This window comes from Macaca nemestrina, chromosome 8 (assembly GCF_043159975.1).
Source record: "Macaca nemestrina isolate mMacNem1 chromosome 8, mMacNem.hap1, whole genome shotgun sequence".
NCBI classification, from domain to species: Eukaryota; Metazoa; Chordata; class Mammalia; order Primates; family Cercopithecidae; genus Macaca; species Macaca nemestrina.
Window position 1 is genome coordinate 88,021,554 of NC_092132.1, and position 19,540 is coordinate 88,041,093.

Below are 19,540 nucleotides of genomic sequence, written 5' to 3' on the forward strand. Positions count from 1 at the left end.
ATGCAACCTTGTCAGATGCTCCTTTTGCAAAACGTTTAAACTTGTCACATGTTCTTTCTTCCTAACGTGCAGCCCTGTCAGATGTTCCCTCTGTCGAACGTGCAATCTTCTGAGATGTTCCAACTAACAAACATGCAGTTCTTCTGCTAAATATGCAGTCTTGTAAAAAAAAAATTCCTGCCAAATATTCAGTTGAATCACATCTTTCTCTTGCTAAATATTCAAACTTCTTACATATTCCTTTTGCCAAACATTCAACCTTGTCTGATGATTTCTGTCAAACATTCAGCCTTGTCAAATATTCTGCCAAACAGAAACCTTGTCAGATGTTTCTAATGCCAGAGTTGCAATCTTGTCAGATGTTCTTCCTGCTGAATGTGGAGCCTTTTCAGATGTTCCTTCTGCCAAACATACAAACTTGTCAAATGTTTCTTCTAACATTTTTTGTCAGATGACTTATGTCAAATATTCTATTGTTCAAGATGTCTATTTTGCAAGCTGTCAACCATACTATCTTTTAATATGTTTCTTTTCTGCCAGACCTGCAGTCTTCTTAAATGTTCCTTCTGCTAAACCTGAAATTTTCTAAAATGTTTCTTCTGCCACACATTCAATTGTGCCAAGTGTTTCTTTTGTCTAACGTTCTAATTTGTCAGATGTTTCTTCTGCCAAACATGCAACCTTTGTCAGATGTGGCTTTTTGCCAAACATTTCAAATTTCAGATGTATTTTCTGCCAAATGTTCAAACTTTTCAGATGCTTTTCCTTTTTAACATGCAGTCTAATCAGTTGTTTCTACTTCCAAACATGCGAGGTTGTCAGATGTTTCTTCTCCAAACATTCAACCGTTACAGATGTTTCTTCTGTCAGACATTCAATCTTGTTTGCTATTTCTGTTATAGTAGTTAGCTAGTCAGATGTGATCAGGACAGAAAATCTTTTTCATCCCCACCAAAAATGCCAGTTGTCCATGAGTTGATGGTCAGGTGGTTGTTAAACTGCCTGTATGAGATAATAATTGGTCACACCCAGGAAAAGCAGTCTTTCAATAGATAGAAACACCTACAGTTGTTGATCAGCAGTTTCCCAATAAGATCTCAAGAGTTGAGTGAATAGGCTAATGTACGCTAAGGGGCAAAATGGTGGAGTTTAAAACATTTATGACCTTTCTCTGGGAATATTCAACTGGTAAAAAAAAAAAAAAAAAAAAAAAAAAAAAAGTCAATAAAAAATGAAAAAACAGAATAAAGAAAGCTTAACTGAATGTGCATACAACTCCAGTAAACACACTGTACATGTGCTGATAGGCTACTATGCATGCAGACAGACTGGTCCAAGAAAAGAATCAGAAATGTAATGCAATTTCAGAAGCCTGCCAACCTATACAGCCCCAAGTAAAAGGTCAAATCATGAACCTGATATCTAAAGTCACATGTTTGGCCCTCTTTAAGTGTACTTTACTTCCTTTCTTTCTTGCTCTATTACTTTTTAATAAATTTTACTCCTGCTCTAAAACTTGCCTGGGTCTCTCACTCTGCCTAATGCCCCTCAGTTGAATTATTTCTTCTAAAGGGGCAAGAAATTGAGGCTTCTGCAGGCTTCTACTGATCCACAGCTGCTAAAATTCCTATTGCCAAACATTAGATCTTGTCAGCCTTTTTCTCGGCCAAATATTCGATCTTGTCAGATGTTTTCTTCTGCCAAATATTGAATTATTTTACATGTTTCTTTTGCAGGCTCTGCACATTTTCAGGTTTTCTCTCTGCCAACCATGCAGTCTTCTTGGATACTCTTTCTGCCCACTATGAAATCTGTTTAAATGTTTCTGTTGTCGACCATGCAATCTTCTCAGATGTTTCTTCTGCCAAATGTGCAGTCTTCTTAAATGTTCCCTCTGCCAACCATTCAATTGTCAGTTGTTTCTCCTGCCACATGTTAAATTTTATCAGATGTTTCTTTGCCCCAGCATTCAATCTTGTCAGATGTCTTTTAGACCAAACATCCAATCTTGTCAGCTGTTTTTCTTGCCAAACATTCAATCTTGTCCAATGTTTCTTCTAACCAATATTGAATCTTGTCCAGTGTTTCTTTGGTCAAATATTTAATCTTGTCAGATGTTTCTTCTACCAAACATTCAATCTGGGCCAATGTTTCTATTACAGTAGGTAGCTAGTCAGACATTAGTAGGGCAGAGAGGGCCTCTTCTCACTAGGAATGTCAGGCAACCATGAAGTGATGGTCAGGTCTCTCTAAAATAATCATTGGTCACCACCAGTAAAAGGCAGACTCCCAGTAAAGGGAAACATCTGAAGCTAGTGATCAGTGACTTCCTGATAAGATTTCAAGAGCTGGGCTAATGGGCTCATGCATGCACAGTAAGAGGCAAAATGGCAGAGTTTAACTGGTATATGACCATTCTCAGAAAAAATCCACCAGGTAAAAGTGGAATGCCTCGAGTTAGCGTGCGTATATCTCTAATAAAGACTCTGCACACGTGGCTCCTTCCAAGAGCTGACAGGCCACTGCACATGTGAGAGCCTCCTCTAAGGGAAGAATCAGAGAAGTAATGCATCCCCCAAAGTCTACCAACCTATAAAAACCCATGTCAAGGGTCAAACTGTGCACTTGGATCTCTCAGGTTGCATGCTTGGGCCTCTTCCAAGTGTACTTTGCTTCCTTTCATTCCCTCTTTAATACTTTTTAATAAACTTTCACTCCTGCTCTAAAACTTGTCAGTGTCTCTCACTCTGCTCTATGCTCCACAGTTGAATTCTTTCTTCTAATAAGGCAAGATTTTAGGTTAGGGCAGACCTTTTCCATCCACAGACACTGAAATTTCTACTTCCAAGCATTCAGTCTTTTCTAGTGTTTTCTCTGCAAAATATTTAATCCTATCACATGCTTTTTCTCCTAAGTCATCATTCTATTCAGATGTTTCTTTTGTAGGCCATGCTATTTTCCTAGGTCTTCCTTCTGTTAACCATGCAATCTTCTAAGATATATATATATACTCCTTCTGCCAAACAATGACACTTCTCAGATGTTTTTTTCTCTCAACCATTCAATATTGTCAGATGTTTCTTTTGTCAAAAAATTACTTTTGTCAAGTGTTCTTTCTGACAAACATTCAATCCTGTCAGGTTTCTTTTGCCAAACATACATTCATCTTAGATGTGAGTCCCTCTAGTGGAACACCAAACGTGGAGGTGATCTTAGGAACCCCTGACAAAATTGCATTATGTGAGATTTCTTTATTTAATTTGATGTGTTAAATGTGACTGCAATCAGAAGATTATTTCACATAATGCTTTTAAAATCCATTTTTCTTTATATTTGCCTCTCAGATTTCTGTCTTTCTGAGGGATGAATGAAACAATGATGTATAAAAAAGGGGAACATGCACAAATCCTATTTCAACCAGAAACAAATTTTCATGATGCACAATATGTTCTACAGTATAAATATTTCTATTAAAAAGATGAAGATTAAGTCAATATTTTACAACTCAGTAGGATTAATTTCCTTTTAATAATAATTGTGCATAAGAGCAGGCATGAGGGCACAGCACAGGGCTATAGTATCAACTACTTGGCTGGCTTACTTTGGGAAATGGCTTGACTTTAGGAGTTGAAGTCTATAGTGCCCTATGATCACACCTGTGAATTGCCACAACACTCCACCCTGGGCAACATAGCAAGATCCTGTCTCTTAAATAGTAAATACATACATACATATGTACATATGTACAGCAATAATTGTGCTTAATTTAGATAAGTGAGATAATTGTAGTAAAACATATATCCACTGAATAAAGTATAATAGTGTTTAATAATAGAAATTGTTTTGCTTTTAATTTTTTTATAACACTACAAACACAGTGAACCTGTTTAAGGCAGTTCTCAGAAAAGTCAGTCAAAAGAATTCCTTCCTCAATGTAAGATGATTTATCTGCTGTTCCCACTAAATTGTGGGTTTAACCATCAAAAATGAATCAAACTTTCAACTTATTTATAAATATGGTAATTGCATTTTACCTCATAACCTAGTTAAATCACAGATTACCAATTTCTGAAGAAATATAATACCAGAAAAAAACTTCATACTAAAACTATTTCAGATACAACAATTTGAGCCTGACCATTCAGAAGACACTCAAAATCTTGGCAGAGCATTATCAGTGACACTGTCACTACGGTATGCATATAAAGAGATTCAGTTTCAGGAACAAAGAGAATACAAGATATACTTTAGGATAGGGAGTCAATTATTTTAAAAGGAAATAATACAAATTTGTCATACATATCTTTAAAAATGTGTTCTAAGAGTACTTTCTTTAAGGATGAAATTCAAAAGGAAGCAGTAAAAGCAGAGATAACAGAATATAGCAAAATAAAGAGGAATTGCACTAACAAAAAGATGGGTACCAGCTTTTCTACAGATATCCCTAAAATTCCCAGAATACTGAAAACTAGTATTTAAAGCATATCTCCATATTTCCCTCTGTATCTCTCCATACGACATTATATTAGTTGTCTGCAATATATTATTATTAAAATGTCCACTTCTCCAAGCCGCTGGTTTATAAACTACTTCTGATTCAAATGTGAAACTCTCAAAACACAGTTGTATTGAGGGGGAGTATATGTGCATCTGACAGTAGCTTCTAGTTCTTGCTACCAGGTTTTTGTTTCAGAGTGACTGAGAGCATTTTTTTCTTTCAGGAAATACAAATGAAGTATTTCCACAAGAAGCAGCTAAGAAAGACAAGATCTTTCTTCACACCTGACCCTTAGGTTTTGACAATCCTGGAAAATGTTGACACATGTACTCATTAGTCTAGATAACATTCCCTGACCCTGTGTATGTAGCTGCAAAAAAGTTGGTTACTTTTGGCATCTTGGTAGATTCTTGAACACCAGAAGCATCAATCACATTAATAGTACACCCAAGAACTCTAAATTTTTTTTAAAAGGGTACCACCAGAGAGCTTTTAAAAGCTAAATCCAATTTACTTTTTGCTGTTAGTATCGATACTTCCTGCTTGAAATATTCATCTTTGTAAAAATTTTTTTGCAACATCACTCCCTCTGACTTTGCTCCTGCTTTTCTCTTGCCACTGTTCAGTCTCTTTTACCAACTCATTTTCCTCTGTATATTGTTAATATTCCCTGGGTTTTGTCAAGGGCTTTCTTCTATTTCTTCTACATATTCTGCATTATGGACAAGCTCATTAAGATCTATGGCTTTGTCTAATAATTATAATAAAACTATTCTAAGTCTGCAACTTCAACCATAGAGTTCTAGCTCCAGGTAGAAAAGCCTATTATCCAATTACCAACTGAAAATATCCTACATGAATGTTTCTTTGACCTCAACATATATGGAAATAAGTTAATCTATCTCATTATACCAATTATTATTCTTATATCTTAAGTTTAAAAAATTCAGCAAAAACAAATGAAAATAGAATAATGCCAAGAAAAAGTTCCACATGTTTAAATGTATAATCTGAGCTTCTAACTTACTTATTTAACCCCGGATGGGTCAAAAATTTTAATAGATTGATAGTAATGCACAAATCGGTGACACAAAACAAACAAACTATAGCATGAACTACTGCAAAAGTTTCCGTTGTTTCTCAACCTCTTTACATGGCTACCCTCCAACTATGCTCTCTATGAAGTGTCAGAAAACTACAGGCCAAAGGTCAAATGCAGCCTTCAATATAGCCTTGTATGTTAAGTTTTATTGGAGTACAATTATGCCTATTTGCTTACCACATTTTATGACATTTTTCACACTGCAGTGACAGAATTGAATAGATATGATAGAGACCAAATGGCCTAAAACGTTTCCTATTGAGCCTATATGGGAAAAGCTTGCCAATCCCTACTTTAAACAGTGACAAGAATGCCCTAATACTCAAATCTAATCTTGCGACTCCCCTGCTTAATGTTTTATTAGATTATTCTTAGCTAATCAAAGTAACTACATTTGCTTTCATATTGACTCGTTTAGGAATGAGCATGTTGTACCCTAAAATGTTACAGGAAGATCACTGCAAGCATCTGAGTTTACTCCCTATTTAAAAGAAACGTGAAGAAAGGCAACCCTTCCAGCCTTCACATACTGTCTTCAGAGAACATGATGATTGAAGTCATTGCTAATTAGCCAACCATGGACAAAACACTGCCAGTAGCACAGCTAAGCTATGATATCCTTGAACCACCAAAACAACTTTGGTTCCCATGGTTTTAGTCATTGTTATTATAGTTAGGTCAGCTAATATTCACAGCCAGAAGTATTCAGAGAATTTTTCCCTGGCCCACAGAATAAGATCTACTCATTTATATACTATTAAAAGGCTTTCTGAAGCTTGCCTTATGTAGGTATTCAGTCCACACCACTCCCATGCCACATTATTTCCACTAGCAAAGTGTAACTGCTCATAAACACTACAAAGATTAATCAAGCATACAACATTTTGCACTTGCTCTTCCTTCTGTCAAACATGAAATCATCTCAGATGTTTATTCTGCTTAACGTGCAAACTTATCAGATGTTTCTTCTGCCAAACATTCAATCTTGTCCGATGTTCCCATGACATTAGGTACCTAGTCAGATATGAGCAGGACAGAAAAACCCCGCTCCCACCTTCACCAGGAATATAAGAAAACCATGAGTTGAAGATGAGGTGGTTATTAAACTACCTTTCTAAAATAATAATTAGTTGCAGCTAGCTCAGGGAAAGGCAGTTTTCCAATAAATAGAAACATCTAAAATTGGTAATCAGCAGCTTCATAATAATATCTCAGGATTTGAGCTGGTGGGCTTAGATGTGTGCAGTAAGAGGCAACATGGTGATTTTAATTGATTTGTGACCTGTCTCTGAGAACACCTTACATTTTGAAAAAACAATACCTTAAGTGAGCAGGCATACAACTCCAAAAAACACACTGCAAATGCAGTCTCCCAGGTGCTGGCAGGCCACTGCATGTATGGACAGCACACCCTAAGGGAAGAATCAGGGGAAAAATAACACAACCTGAGAAGGCTTGGATCTTCTCAGGTCCATGGATCTCTCAAGCCACCCACTTTGCTTTCTTCCACATGTACTTTATTTTCTTTTGTTTCTGCTCTAATGCTTTTTAAGAAACTTTCACTCCTGCTGTAAAACTTGCCTTTGCCTCTCACTCTGCCTTATATCCCTCCGTTGAATTCTTTCTTCTGGGGAGGCAATTCAGGTTGCTGCCGACACATGCAAATCTGCCACCACTAACATTTTTACTACCAAACATTGAACCTTATCAGATGTTTCCCGTGCCAAATATTTAATCTTTTCAGATTAGAATCTTTTCTTTTGCAGGCCATGCACTCTTCCTAGGTCATCCTTATGCAGACTGTGCAATCTTTTTAGATACTCCCTCTGCCTACCATGCCATCTCCCTCAGGGTTCCTGCTGACCACGCAATGCTCTTAGATGTCTCTTCTGCCAAATACTACATCTTAGATGTTTCTTCTGCCAAAAATTCAAATATGTCAGATGTTCTTCCGCCAAACATTCAGTCTTGTCAGATGTTCTTGTTACTGTAGGTAGCTAGTCAGACATGAGCAGGGCAAGAAAGGGTGTGCCACCACCAGGAATGTCAGGCGACCATGAGATGATGGTCAGGCAGTTTTTAAGCTGCCTCTAAAATCATAATTGGTCACACTCGGTGCCAAGGAAAGGCAGTCTCCCAATACACAGAAACACTGGCAGTTGTTGACCAGCAGCTTCCCCTTAAGATCTGAGGAGTTAGTTGAGTGAGTTCACACATGTGCCCTAAAAGGAGAACTGCCAGAGTTTAACTCCTCTCTGACTTTTCTCTGGGAGCGTTCTACCTGTATGAGAATGTTTCAGGTGGGCAGGCATACAACTCCAGTAAACATGCTGTGCATGTGGCCCCTCCCAAATGCTGACAATCCACTATGCGTAGGGACACATTGTTCCAGTGGAAAAATCAGGGGAAAAATAACACAACCCTAGGAGCCTGGCAATGTAGAAGACCCCAAGTCAAAGGTCAAACCATGCAGTTGATCTCTCAATTTGCCTGTGTTGCCCTCTTCCAAGAGTATTTTACTTCCTTTCATTCTCGCTCTGAAAATTTTAAGAAATTTTACTGCTGCTCTTAACTTTGCCTCAGTCTCCATTCTGCCTTATGCCCTGCAGTTGAACTCTTTCTTCTGAGGAGGCAAGAATAGAAGTTGCTGCAGAACTTTACATATTCACCGCTACTAACATGCTGTGTTGTTGTGACTCAAATACAGTCCCCCATGGTGAGACACTTCTACACCTCATCTTCTTCCTCTTTGGACAAAGGAATTCAGCTCATATATGTGGGTTTTGTCTCCCCTTTCAATCTCCTGCTTTCTAAACCACCCCTAGAACAATTCCACTGGCCACAAGTGGCTCTGCTGTGCTCCTCCCGGCTGATCTCAGCTCACCCTGATAAGTGGCTTACAGGAGTGGGAAGGAACCTGGAGTCTGTACCACATAGAACCAAGGCACTAATGGCCTTCCTGGACAGGATGCTCACGAGAGCTGTGAGACTGAAGTCTAAGACTGTGCAGTGCCTGGGGCTTCCTCTCAGCTTTTACACCTAAAATCAGCTCTTTCCAAAAAGTCCACACCACCTATTCTCCCGTTTCTCTGTGTGTATTCTGAAATATCACCCACCATACCTTTTCCCATGGAAGTTAGTCTGCCTTTTCTCTGGTTTCACTTCGCATACCATGTGACTTCTCTGCCTGAAATACACATGCTCCTAGTCACTCGCACGCCCGCAACTCTTGCTGTGTTGGCTCGAAAGCAGAGACATGAGCTCTGCTCATGAGATTTTCCCCTGTAAATATTCCCTGACATTTATATTTGTTTTCACCAGCTCAGATGATGTTCAAGCCTTTCCCTATCTGCTGGCACATTGCTGGGAAAGATGTTAACTGGAACTCTGGGGCTCTGCCAGCTTCTTATGACTTACCACATGCTTTTCCTTACTGTTATGCTCAGGGCCCAGTTCTTCAGTGGCTTTTGAAGCCATTTGTTCACCTGCATAGAGCTTCATTCTGTGGCCTTTTAAGAACCCTACCTACTTGCTTTTTTTGGGTAATAGTACCCCTATGGGAGGGGGGAAATTCTTCCTCTAACCTTTGGGAGTTTTTACCCTAAGGCCCAAATCCTCTGGAGGTTACTACCTTATGTCAAGAGGGCAAATAAATATGGCCCTCTCAAATTCAAGGGTGGCTGTTTTGGGGAGCACAGGGAGGCTTTCCATGAGTATTCCTCACTCGCTTCCTCCCACTTCCTCCTGTAGCTTCTATTTCTCTAATCACTTCTATGCCCTTCTCAATATGCATCAAGGTCTTCAAGGTCAAATTCAAATGGAGTAAAGTCAAACCCCCTTGCAGCACTTAGCTGAAAAACAGGCTTCTCATCTAGTTAAAGAAGATGACAAACGGGAATTTGAGTAAAGAGATCATCATTTTCCTGCTAGAATGCTCTGAGCGAGAGTCACTCTAAGATCATGGAGACATGGATGGAGGCCAGGCCAAGATTGAGGGCATTGGTCCCAGGCTAGAAGATGAAGGCAAGGTTAGCAGTACACAGTAAAACTGGTTCATTCTGGAACCCCAAGGATAAACAGGGGATCCTCTGTTCACTTCAGTATGTTTTATGTTCTCAAGGGGGTAATTGTAATGAGATGGGACCAAGATTAGGGAAACACAGTAAGAACGATTTGCTCCAGAATACTAAGGATGAATGGGGGGATGCCCTATTCAGGATCATAAGAAATTTAAGAAAGTTCAAGCATCTTGTAGATGGTCTGTGTGAGTTATGAGAAAGCTTTGTGAAAGGAACCTTAGGAAAGAAATATTATACAACTTTAAAGGTTGTTATGTTTATCAAATGCTTCAGGAAAGGAAGCTTTACTGGAGCACAAATGTGCCTATTTGCTTCCATATTCTTTCTGACTCCTTTCACACTGCAACAACAGGGTTGAAAACATACAACAGAGACTACAAGACCTAGAAATGTTTGCTATCTGGCCCTTTACAGGAAAAGCTTGCCAATCCCTACTTTATATTGTAACCAGAATGCCCTAATACTCACACCTCCTCTTGGGCCCCCCCTACCCAAAATCTTTGCATGAATCCCTGCAGAAAACCTCACTGGCTCCCTATCCATGACTATTCTTTCTTCTTTCTCACTGGAGAAACACAAATTTATTTGAATATTTATCATTCCATTATCCCACCTCAGTTCCAAAAAAAAAAAAAAAGAAATGATTATTCTAAGCTAATCATAGGAATTACATTGATCTTATGATCCTATGCAAACTTCTGAGTTGGCTCCCTGTTTTGAAAATAAAACAAACAAAAAATCATGAAACAAAGAAACCCTTACAGCCTTCAGATACTGTCTTGAGAGAACATAATGACTGGCTACTCATTGGCTACTTAGCTAACCATGAAAAGAGACATTAACAAAATACTGCCAAGAGCACAGCTGAAAAAGGAAACATACATGTGACACTATGATATCCCTGAACCAACAGAACAACTTTGGTGCCTATGGTTTTAGCCGTTGTTAGTTAGGTCATCTAGTATTTACAGCCAGATATATTCTGGGAACTCCTCCATGGCCTACTGAATAAGATCTACTTCTTTATATACTAATCAAAAGTCCTTCCTAAGCTTGCCGTATCAAGATATTCACTTCTTTTCCAACAACTCCCATACCACACTATTTCCACTAGCAACATTGAATTTAACATAAACCCTACAAAATTCACTCAAGGGTCTGCCCTTTTGTATTTGCTATTCCTTCTGCCAAACATGCAATCTTGTCAGATGTTCCTTCTGCCTAACACACAATCTGGTTAGATTTTCTTTTTGCCAAATTTCGTTCTTCCGCCTCCTTACCTGGAAAACTACTATTTACTCTGCACGCTTTCCTTAAATTCTACCAATCTTTTTAAATCTTTAATTATTTGCCTTGGACATAAAGTGTCTGGCCCACATAAAATATGACAAATACACAATAAATAACAACTGTAAACTCCCAGCAGGCAGCTGACACAGAGTAAGCACTGAATATGGTAGTAAATAATAAAAAATGACAATGATAGTAACAAGATAGAAATGCTTAGTACCTTAAAGATGCTTTGCAGTTATGTGTACGTGGAGAAGTGGATAAATGAATAAAGGCATTTCCTTTGACAATTCTATTGAAAAACACAGAAATTAAATAGGGAAAGCTCTATTGCATTATGAGCACATTAAAGGTTCAGACTATATGTATTCTTTATCCCTGCAACACGCAAAACCTTACTTACAGAAGTTTCTTTGATAACTATATGATAGAGTTATGGTCATACAGTTCATATTGTATAATGTACATTGTATATTGTACATTGTATTATACCCAGGCAGTATAATACCATTTTTCTTATTGTAAAATATTTTGTACTTTTATTGTAATTTGTTAAGCCTAGAGTTGGGCTATTTTAATATTAATATTTTGGCTAGTAGTAACAGAGCATATCTTGTTGTAACAAAATTACTATTATGACAATTATCCATTGGATAAAGCAACACATCTTGTTTTAATGAAGTAAATATTATCTCACTTGGTTTCAACTTGGGGGTAATGCAGCCAATAATAGTGAGACCTTGTTGGTACAAGATTATGTAACACAAGCTGTGCTTCTCAACAAAATATTGTTCTTCTGACTTCTGCACTAAGCAGGTATCTTTAAAAAGTAATTTCCTATTGGTACTTATGCACCCTGGCTAAGTTTTACAATTCCTACTGACATATGATTATGGTACCAGAAAATTATCATTAAGTTCCAAGCTCTAAAGAAAGTTACTTTTTTAGTGACACAAATCATGATGTCATACAGTTGATCCTTGAACAAGGATTTGCATTGCAGGACCCCCTTATAATACATAGATTTTCTTCCCTCCCACAGCCACACTAAAAAAGCAAGACAAATTTCTCCTCTTCCTCATCCTTCTCAGCCTCCTCAATGTGCACACAGTGAGAATGAAGACCTTTATATATGATAATTCACTTCCACTTAGTGAATAGTAAATATATTTTTTCCATCTTATAATTTTCTTCCTAAGTTTTTTTTCTTCAGATTGCTTTATTGCAAGAATACAGTGTACAATACATATGACTTTATTGCAAAAATACAGTATACAATATGTAACTGTTTATGTTTTCAGTAAAGCTTTAGGTCAACATGAGGCTATTAGGAGTTACATTTTGGGAGAGTCAAAAGTCAAATGCAGATTTTCAGCTACACGGGGGATCAGCACCCTAATTCCCTTGTTGTTCAAGGGGTAACTTGAACATTTGTAATTCTCATTTGCTAAACACTGGTAATTCTCATTTGCTAAATGCAAACCATTTATTATAAAAGTTAAATAGAAGATATATTGTACAACAAGCCTATTTTTTTATGACTATAGAGGAAACATACAACATAAGAACTTAAATTTTGTATTATTTATACAAAAATACTATATGGAATTTTAGGGACCATAATTAAATTTTTTTTTCAGACAATACTGCTTGAGATTACAAACTATCTACAACAACATTGTTAACTAATTGTGAATTGTAAACTAAAAAAATTAAATCAAAGAAATTTATATATATCTATATTTAAATATATACACACACACAAGTTATTTATACATTTTTAATTGCTCTTTTGTGATTAAATCTTCCATAATCTTATGGTAGTGTCACAAAGAGTAGTTTACTGTCAGAAGTCTTACCTGGGTTGAAATTTTGAGGATTTTTAGACATATTTTATATTCCAAAAGTTGTTGGTGAATGCTATATATGAAATATGCAATCAATAAAAGTACTATTTTAACACTGATATGAAAAAATTTACCAAATATGTTAAATTATTAGAGTATTCCAGACAATATTAGAGCTAATCTCAGAACTTTACTCATTTCATAATCTTTGAATTTGTGAGCTCTATGAACTTCTTAAACTTTTAGTTAAAGAAGAAAGTAAGGTGAAATATTCATGAATTGAGGGCAATATAGCTCAGTAAATGAACTAGATTTAGGTTGACATTACGGAAAATGTTCTCAACTCAGAATAAATCTTAGCTCTGCAACCAATTGGTTCTTGATCAAGTTGCTTCTCTTAGGCTCAATGTCTTCCTCTAAGAGTGAGACTTGTAGTGCCTTATTTAACTAGGGTATTATAAAGACTTAACAAGATAGCATTTGAAAAAATGCTCAGAGAAGTAGTGAAGCAATGGAATAATTTATTCTTGAAACTTACTGCTGAAACTATTTTAAAATCCCAAATAAAACCCAACGTGTTTGTCAGATGCAGTGGCTCATGCCTGTGATGCCAGCACTTTGGGAGGCTGAGACAAGAGGATTGCTTGAGCCCAGGAGTTCAAGACCAGCCTGGGCAACATAGGGAGATCCTATCTCAACAAAGTTAAAAATAAATTTTTTTAAAAAATGTGTATTTCTTCATAGGTTCTAGTATTCAAATGTTGCAGTTTTCAGAAACTGTTATTAAGTCCTACTCTTGGTTATTAAATGTTCTATTCCTTGTGACTTGTAATTCAGGGCATCTATTTCATAATTTGTAATAAAAATATTTATAAATATATTAATTCATCAAAGTAGACAACATGATTATCTCCTATTGCTGAGTTCATCAATCACACCCAGAGCAGAAAACTATTGGATGTCAAGACCTGGCTTGGACTCCTAATACTCTTTACCAACCTACCCAAACTCTGAACCAACAAATCTTTGTTGCAATAATGCTTACTCCCCATGTTCATCTCCAACTGCTGTGGAAGACAAAACCTTACCTTTATTTTTTTAAAGTTCCATGAAGGGGATGCAAGCTGATTATTTTCTCTTTTCCTGGATGCCTACTAGCAATATATTGCACAGAACATCCCATGTGTTTCCCAGCACAATCTCATTCCATAGATCACCTTACATAAATATTTTTGTGGGTGTCACCATTTTGCATTGACTCATAACATTTCATTGGAGCTACTAAGACAGTAGTCAAATGTCCTTTTGGAGACTGCAAGAAATATAGAACACCTCACAAATTTGTGTGTCATCCATGTACAGGGATCATGCTGATCTTCTCTATATTGTTTCAATTTTAGTGTATGTGCTGCCAAAACAAGCACAAACATCTATTTTTTTTTTTTTTTTTTTTTTAACATGGAGTCTTGCTCTTATCACCCAGGCTGGAGTGCAATGGTACGATCTATGCTCACTGCAACCTGCGCCTCCCGGGTCCAAGTGATTCTCCTGCCTCAGCCTCCCAAGTAGCTGGGATTACAGGTGCCCACCACCATGCTCAGCTAATTTTTGTATTTTTAGTAGAGACAGGGTTTCGCTATGTTGGCCAAGCTGGTCTCGAACACCTGACCTAGTGATCCACCCACCTCAGCCTCCCAAATTGCTGAGATTATAGGCATGAGCCAATGTGCCCGGCCACAAACTTCTATTTTTATACATGGATACCGATGAGTCATGGATGAGGCTTAGCTCTGTTAAATCTAACTTACTTGAGATTTTGTGAATTCTTTTGAATGGCTTCATTGTGAGGTAGAATTTTAAAATATTTTTAAAAACTCAAGATAGAGATGCAAGTAGTTTGGGAGATTTTTACTTTTATGAAAAACAGATCACTTGAGGGAAAAACCACTACCCTGGGGAAGCAGAACATGGGTCCTTCCAGAACAATATGGTACTCTCCACTACCTACAAAATGGTGCCACACAGAATCTAAAGGGGCCAAGGGTATACATCTGGTAGCAAAGAAGAAAGGAATCTCTGATTTCTTCCTGTGACATTATTTGGACCTCACAGTTTCAAACTATTCCAAGGGATTCAGAGGATAATTTACCTTGAAGGTCTAGGACAAGTCCAAGCTAAGACATGGGTTTCATATCAGGTTTTGAGTGTGAGAAGGTCACTATGAGTGTGACTAAAGCTAGAAAGCCCAACTGCCAGAGCAGGGTACTGGCACTTTGGAAATAAAGGCTGAGCATATCTATGTGAACTAAAACAAAAAGTAGTAACTTTGAAGTCTATATGTGAAACACCAGGAAGACTGAGGGATCTAGATGAGTAAGGTCATCCTGGTAGCAAAGGTCATTGTTACCAGACTGAAGAAGCAGTTTGCATGGCAACAATGCAGCAACAGAATCAGTGGAAACAACACAATGATTAGAAGGACCTTTTCCCATCCCTCATCCTGACTGTAAAAGAAGACTGTCTTCCTGGGACTTAGGGAACCCCTTAAGTTCTTTTAAAAAAATCAAGGAGGAAGGTATAGAGGATAGCACCCAGAGGCAGTACTAAATTTTTTGCTAAAGTGGACATTTTAAGACCCAAATTACTGACTAGAAAAATAAAAAATGTGACACTGTGTTTATCCCATGCATTGGGGTTATACTTGGAATCAAATAGACAACTTTGATATCTGTAGGGATAACTGTGTTAAAAGCCCTAAAATAAAGAACCCTGGACCCACTGCTCCTTCTAACTAGTCTAGCTTTTTGCCTGATTTCTGGCTGATGAAATGAATTAACTCACTGCCCTTCAAAAACTAATTGAACCAAGCTATGAAATCTCACCTAGCCTTTACATGTAAACACTTAGATTAAAAATATTAGCAACAGCATAATCTTCTGCAGTCATTCCACACATATCTTGAGTAAATATGTCAATATTTTGCTGAAGAATGCTATCTCCGATGACATACTGCAAGCATGAGGGCTGTGCTAAACTAACAGAGAGAGAACTTCATTCTTAGAAACTTTACAAACTTAATATGTGCTTGTCAGTATAGAATTAACCACTTACATGAACTAACAAACATAAGCATCCCGGGTGCTCAAGTGTCAATCTTTGTAAATAACCCCAAAGGCTTAAAGGAAGGGACAAAAAAAATTCATGTCCCACTGGGGTATGGCGTAGTAGAAGTAGTGAACATAAAGTCCTTTGATGGGCAAAAGACTATGCTCAGGTCACTCATCTAAAGGAGGCAAAGATTTAAGGGAAGAATTATCCACTTCTTCCCTAGTCTGATATATTGTAATTCAAAATCAGTTAGAAGTCAGATAAGTAAGAGCAATCTGCAGGCTGAAAACAATAATACGATGAATAATTATATTAGTAATAGTCGTTCAGTTAATGATACTGATAAGCATGTGTGAGGCACTGAATTAAATGCTGTATGCACATAATCTAATTTCCACACAATCACCCCTGAAGGATATGTTATTATTCTCATTTTCATACAGGAAAACATATTCGGTACTAAGTAATGTTTGCAAGGTCACCCCTAACAAGTGAAGAAGCTAGAAATTAAAACCAGTCTTGTGTGAATCTAAGGCCTATCTCTTTTCCATCACTCACCTACAGCTTATCTTCATTAAATAAAAAGTTAATTTAATTAAACATATCTTTCTTCCCTCTACACATACCGATCACAAATAAAAAATTAAAATACACCGTAAATTAAAAAGAAATAAAATGATGAATTCACAGTGGTGGTAACAATTAATAATCACTTAGGGATAACCTAACATTAATATTTTTCAAATAAATCATCTTAAAGCAAACAGTCATCCAAAACACAAAATAATTTTCAATTCCTATTTATGATTCATATTACATTTTATACAAAGAGTATACAAAAGCAGAAGGTAGATAAATACTATAAAATACTTAATAATTCAATATTGAATCAATAAGCAAACTAAAAGTTATAGTTCATATGTCCTAAAACTAAACCCTTTACTGAAGAAGATAATGTGACCTAAAACATCAGATTGCAAATAACATCAGCCAATATAATAAGAGAATATAAATCCTGTCATATACATATGTTCTTTATGTTGCCCAGTCCAAGTAAATGCTTTTCTACCTAACTGGTGATTTGTGTTGATATTTTCCACTATAATCCAATAATTATAAAGCTAATCTTCTGATAAATTGAATATTTCCAACTTGAGTGTTATGACTCTAGAACAATACTCACTTTAAAAAATGACTAAACCTTTTAAACTTATCTACTGCATTTACATTTGCATTTTTTGTTAGTAAAAATTATACCATTTGCTGTCTTCTTTTAGTTATGGCACATAAAAGTGGTGTGAGGCCATCCTGTAAAATGGCAAAAACAATTTATAATTCATAAAATTACATATTCGTCAGCTGAGCTGAATACCTTATATAATGTCCTATGAACTTAAACACAAAATAGAAAGCAAATAAAAAGCAGTCCCTTCCTTCTCACTCCTCTGTGCTTTCCCATGCACTGCTCCTCCACTTGAAAACATCTGGCCTCTGACTCACCACGTTAACTCTGGCCAGCTCCAAAAATGATTTGAAACATTCACTGGTTTCAAGAATCTTTGCTTCTGGCACAACATTTCACATGGTATCTTGTAATAATTTTATTGATTCCTATCTAAACCAAGAGATTCTTGAGGGAAGCTGCTGTGTCTTTTATCTCTTTATCCCCAAACCCTATGATATCATAGTAAATGCTTTAAGTATTTTTATTAATGATCTAAATTATTACCTCTAGAGCAGTACTTCCTAAACTATATTCCAAAGAATATTTACTTTGTCAGAAGTTAGACTGCACCTGAACAGGAAGATCCTATGGTCATCTACGTTTGAGAAATATAAAACTGGATTATATGTCCGGTATTCAAGAAATGTCTTGACCTTTGCCTAATCCTTATTTGACAATAGGTTTTGTGGCAACTAACATTTGAGGAATTAAAATTTCAGGAGCACAGTTTTTAAAACTTTCCAATAAAGGTAGGGGTTTCCTCCAGGTGACACAAACTCACTTGATTATTTTCTATCAATGGGCCCAGGATCCCAGCTGCCAAAGTCAGGCACTCCTGCTCCAAGTAGGTCACTAAGGAAATGGGCTCTGAATTAAATGAGGCTTCAAATGAATTTTGATTGCTTATTATTAAATGGTCCCTTAGGTTTCTCCTATGACAGGATCACGGAATTTTAGCTGTTAGAAAGTTCAGTATGAAATTTTATTCTCAATTATAATGATATTGATAATCCTAGGACCCTAATGCATATCTACTTCTTAAAATGCATTAATCCATTTTTATTCTGGTTTCTATTTTCATTGCTACTTAAAATTATCTTTTATTTTTGGCAAAATATCAGAAATACAAATGCAATGGCTTATCAATACAATTTCTAGCTGAACTATATGGGTTATTTTAGCATAATAAAAGCCACTAAATCACTTCCATTTTAAGGGACAATGCTGAGGAGAAATATATAATGTGTTCTGCAATATGCATAACCTATCCAAATATAACCATAATTAACCTAAAAAAGCCTATAGGCCTTCTAATGTGATTATTATGTATGGTATATATAAAGAAAAATCATTGTTTTAAAAAACTTCTAAATTCTAAAAGTCAACTCCATTATTAAGGACTACAAAATATATACTATATATAATAAACAGCTATCAACTATCTTGAAAACCTTGAAATCTCTACCAAAATATACTATACGACAGGAGTTGTTAACTAAAATATTTACAGAGGCAAAGGATGTGACCTGAGTTAGTACCTAGGTGGGGAGAGTGGGAAACTAGAGACCACAGACTTTGCGTGAAGCTATAGCCTCTTCATAGCATACCAAACAGTAATATGGGCTCAAGGGAAACCAGATTTCATTATTTAAGAAGAGCCTGAAATACAGATTTTTGCATGTCTCCTAAATTTTACATGTTGGCTCAATTTATGCAGGCCAACTTTGCTTTCCTGTGTTGTTGTACACTAGTTAGAAAAAAAAAATACTTCAGTCAAAAAAATAATTCAAAAGTTTTACCTATAACAAATTCAAATATGTACCATAAATGCATAAAAGAAAGCCATACTCTCTAATACTTTTTGAAAGATATTAGTATTTAAAGTAAAATGTTAGACCATTATTTCAAATTATTTTTATTTAGGGATTGCTTAAGCTTCCAAATAGGAAAAACTGACCCTTACATATGTCAATGTTAAAACAAGTGGATTTCAAATATTTTGAAAATAACAATGGTTGATCTCTACATCGTTTTTCACTTCGATGTTTGTCTTGTATGAAAACAGTTGTTGTTACCTTTGACATACTCTCATTACAGACAGCAGGTGGAGAGCAGTGATGCCATAGACATCTGCAATATTTGGATCAACACCAAAGTCTAGCAGAATAGTTTCACATCTTCTTGGCATGTTAGAACCTATCAGTATTAGAACAAGAAATAAATCGTAAATTGTAGGAAATCAAAATAAATATTCCACAGGTTTCACAAACTAGTTATATTTCAATGAGACAAATTCACTTTTATTCTATGTATTTAAGCCAAATCCATCTCATGCTGAAAGAACTGGCTACTATATTCCTTCGTTAGAAGTGTCTTCTTTTCACTGTCACA

The 19,540-nt window shown here is 36.4% G+C and overlaps 1 protein-coding gene and 1 non-coding gene across 8 annotated transcripts in view; both read right to left on the reverse strand.

Moving 5' to 3' along the window:
- Nucleotides 1–19,540, reverse strand: part of LOC105482255 (uncharacterized) — a 220,647-nt gene that overhangs the window by 77,816 nt on the left and 123,291 nt on the right. For 5 of the 7 annotated variants that reach the window (XR_011607010.1, XR_011607012.1, XR_011607011.1 and 2 more), the window contains one exon: nt 6,922–19,345. Coding sequence is in view for 2 of the 7 variants with exons in the window: in XM_071068223.1 (XP_070924324.1) it covers nt 19,225–19,345 (121 nt within the window). In the remaining 5 variants the exon portion in view is untranslated. The remainder of the gene's footprint in view (nt 1–6,921; nt 19,346–19,540) is intronic. The other 2 variants (XM_071068223.1, XM_071068225.1) reach the window with 1 other exon arrangement.
- LOC112426739 (U6 spliceosomal RNA) lies at nt 14,134–14,240 on the reverse strand. Its single transcript, XR_003018142.2, has one exon. It is a non-coding gene; the product is annotated as a U6 spliceosomal RNA (small nuclear RNA).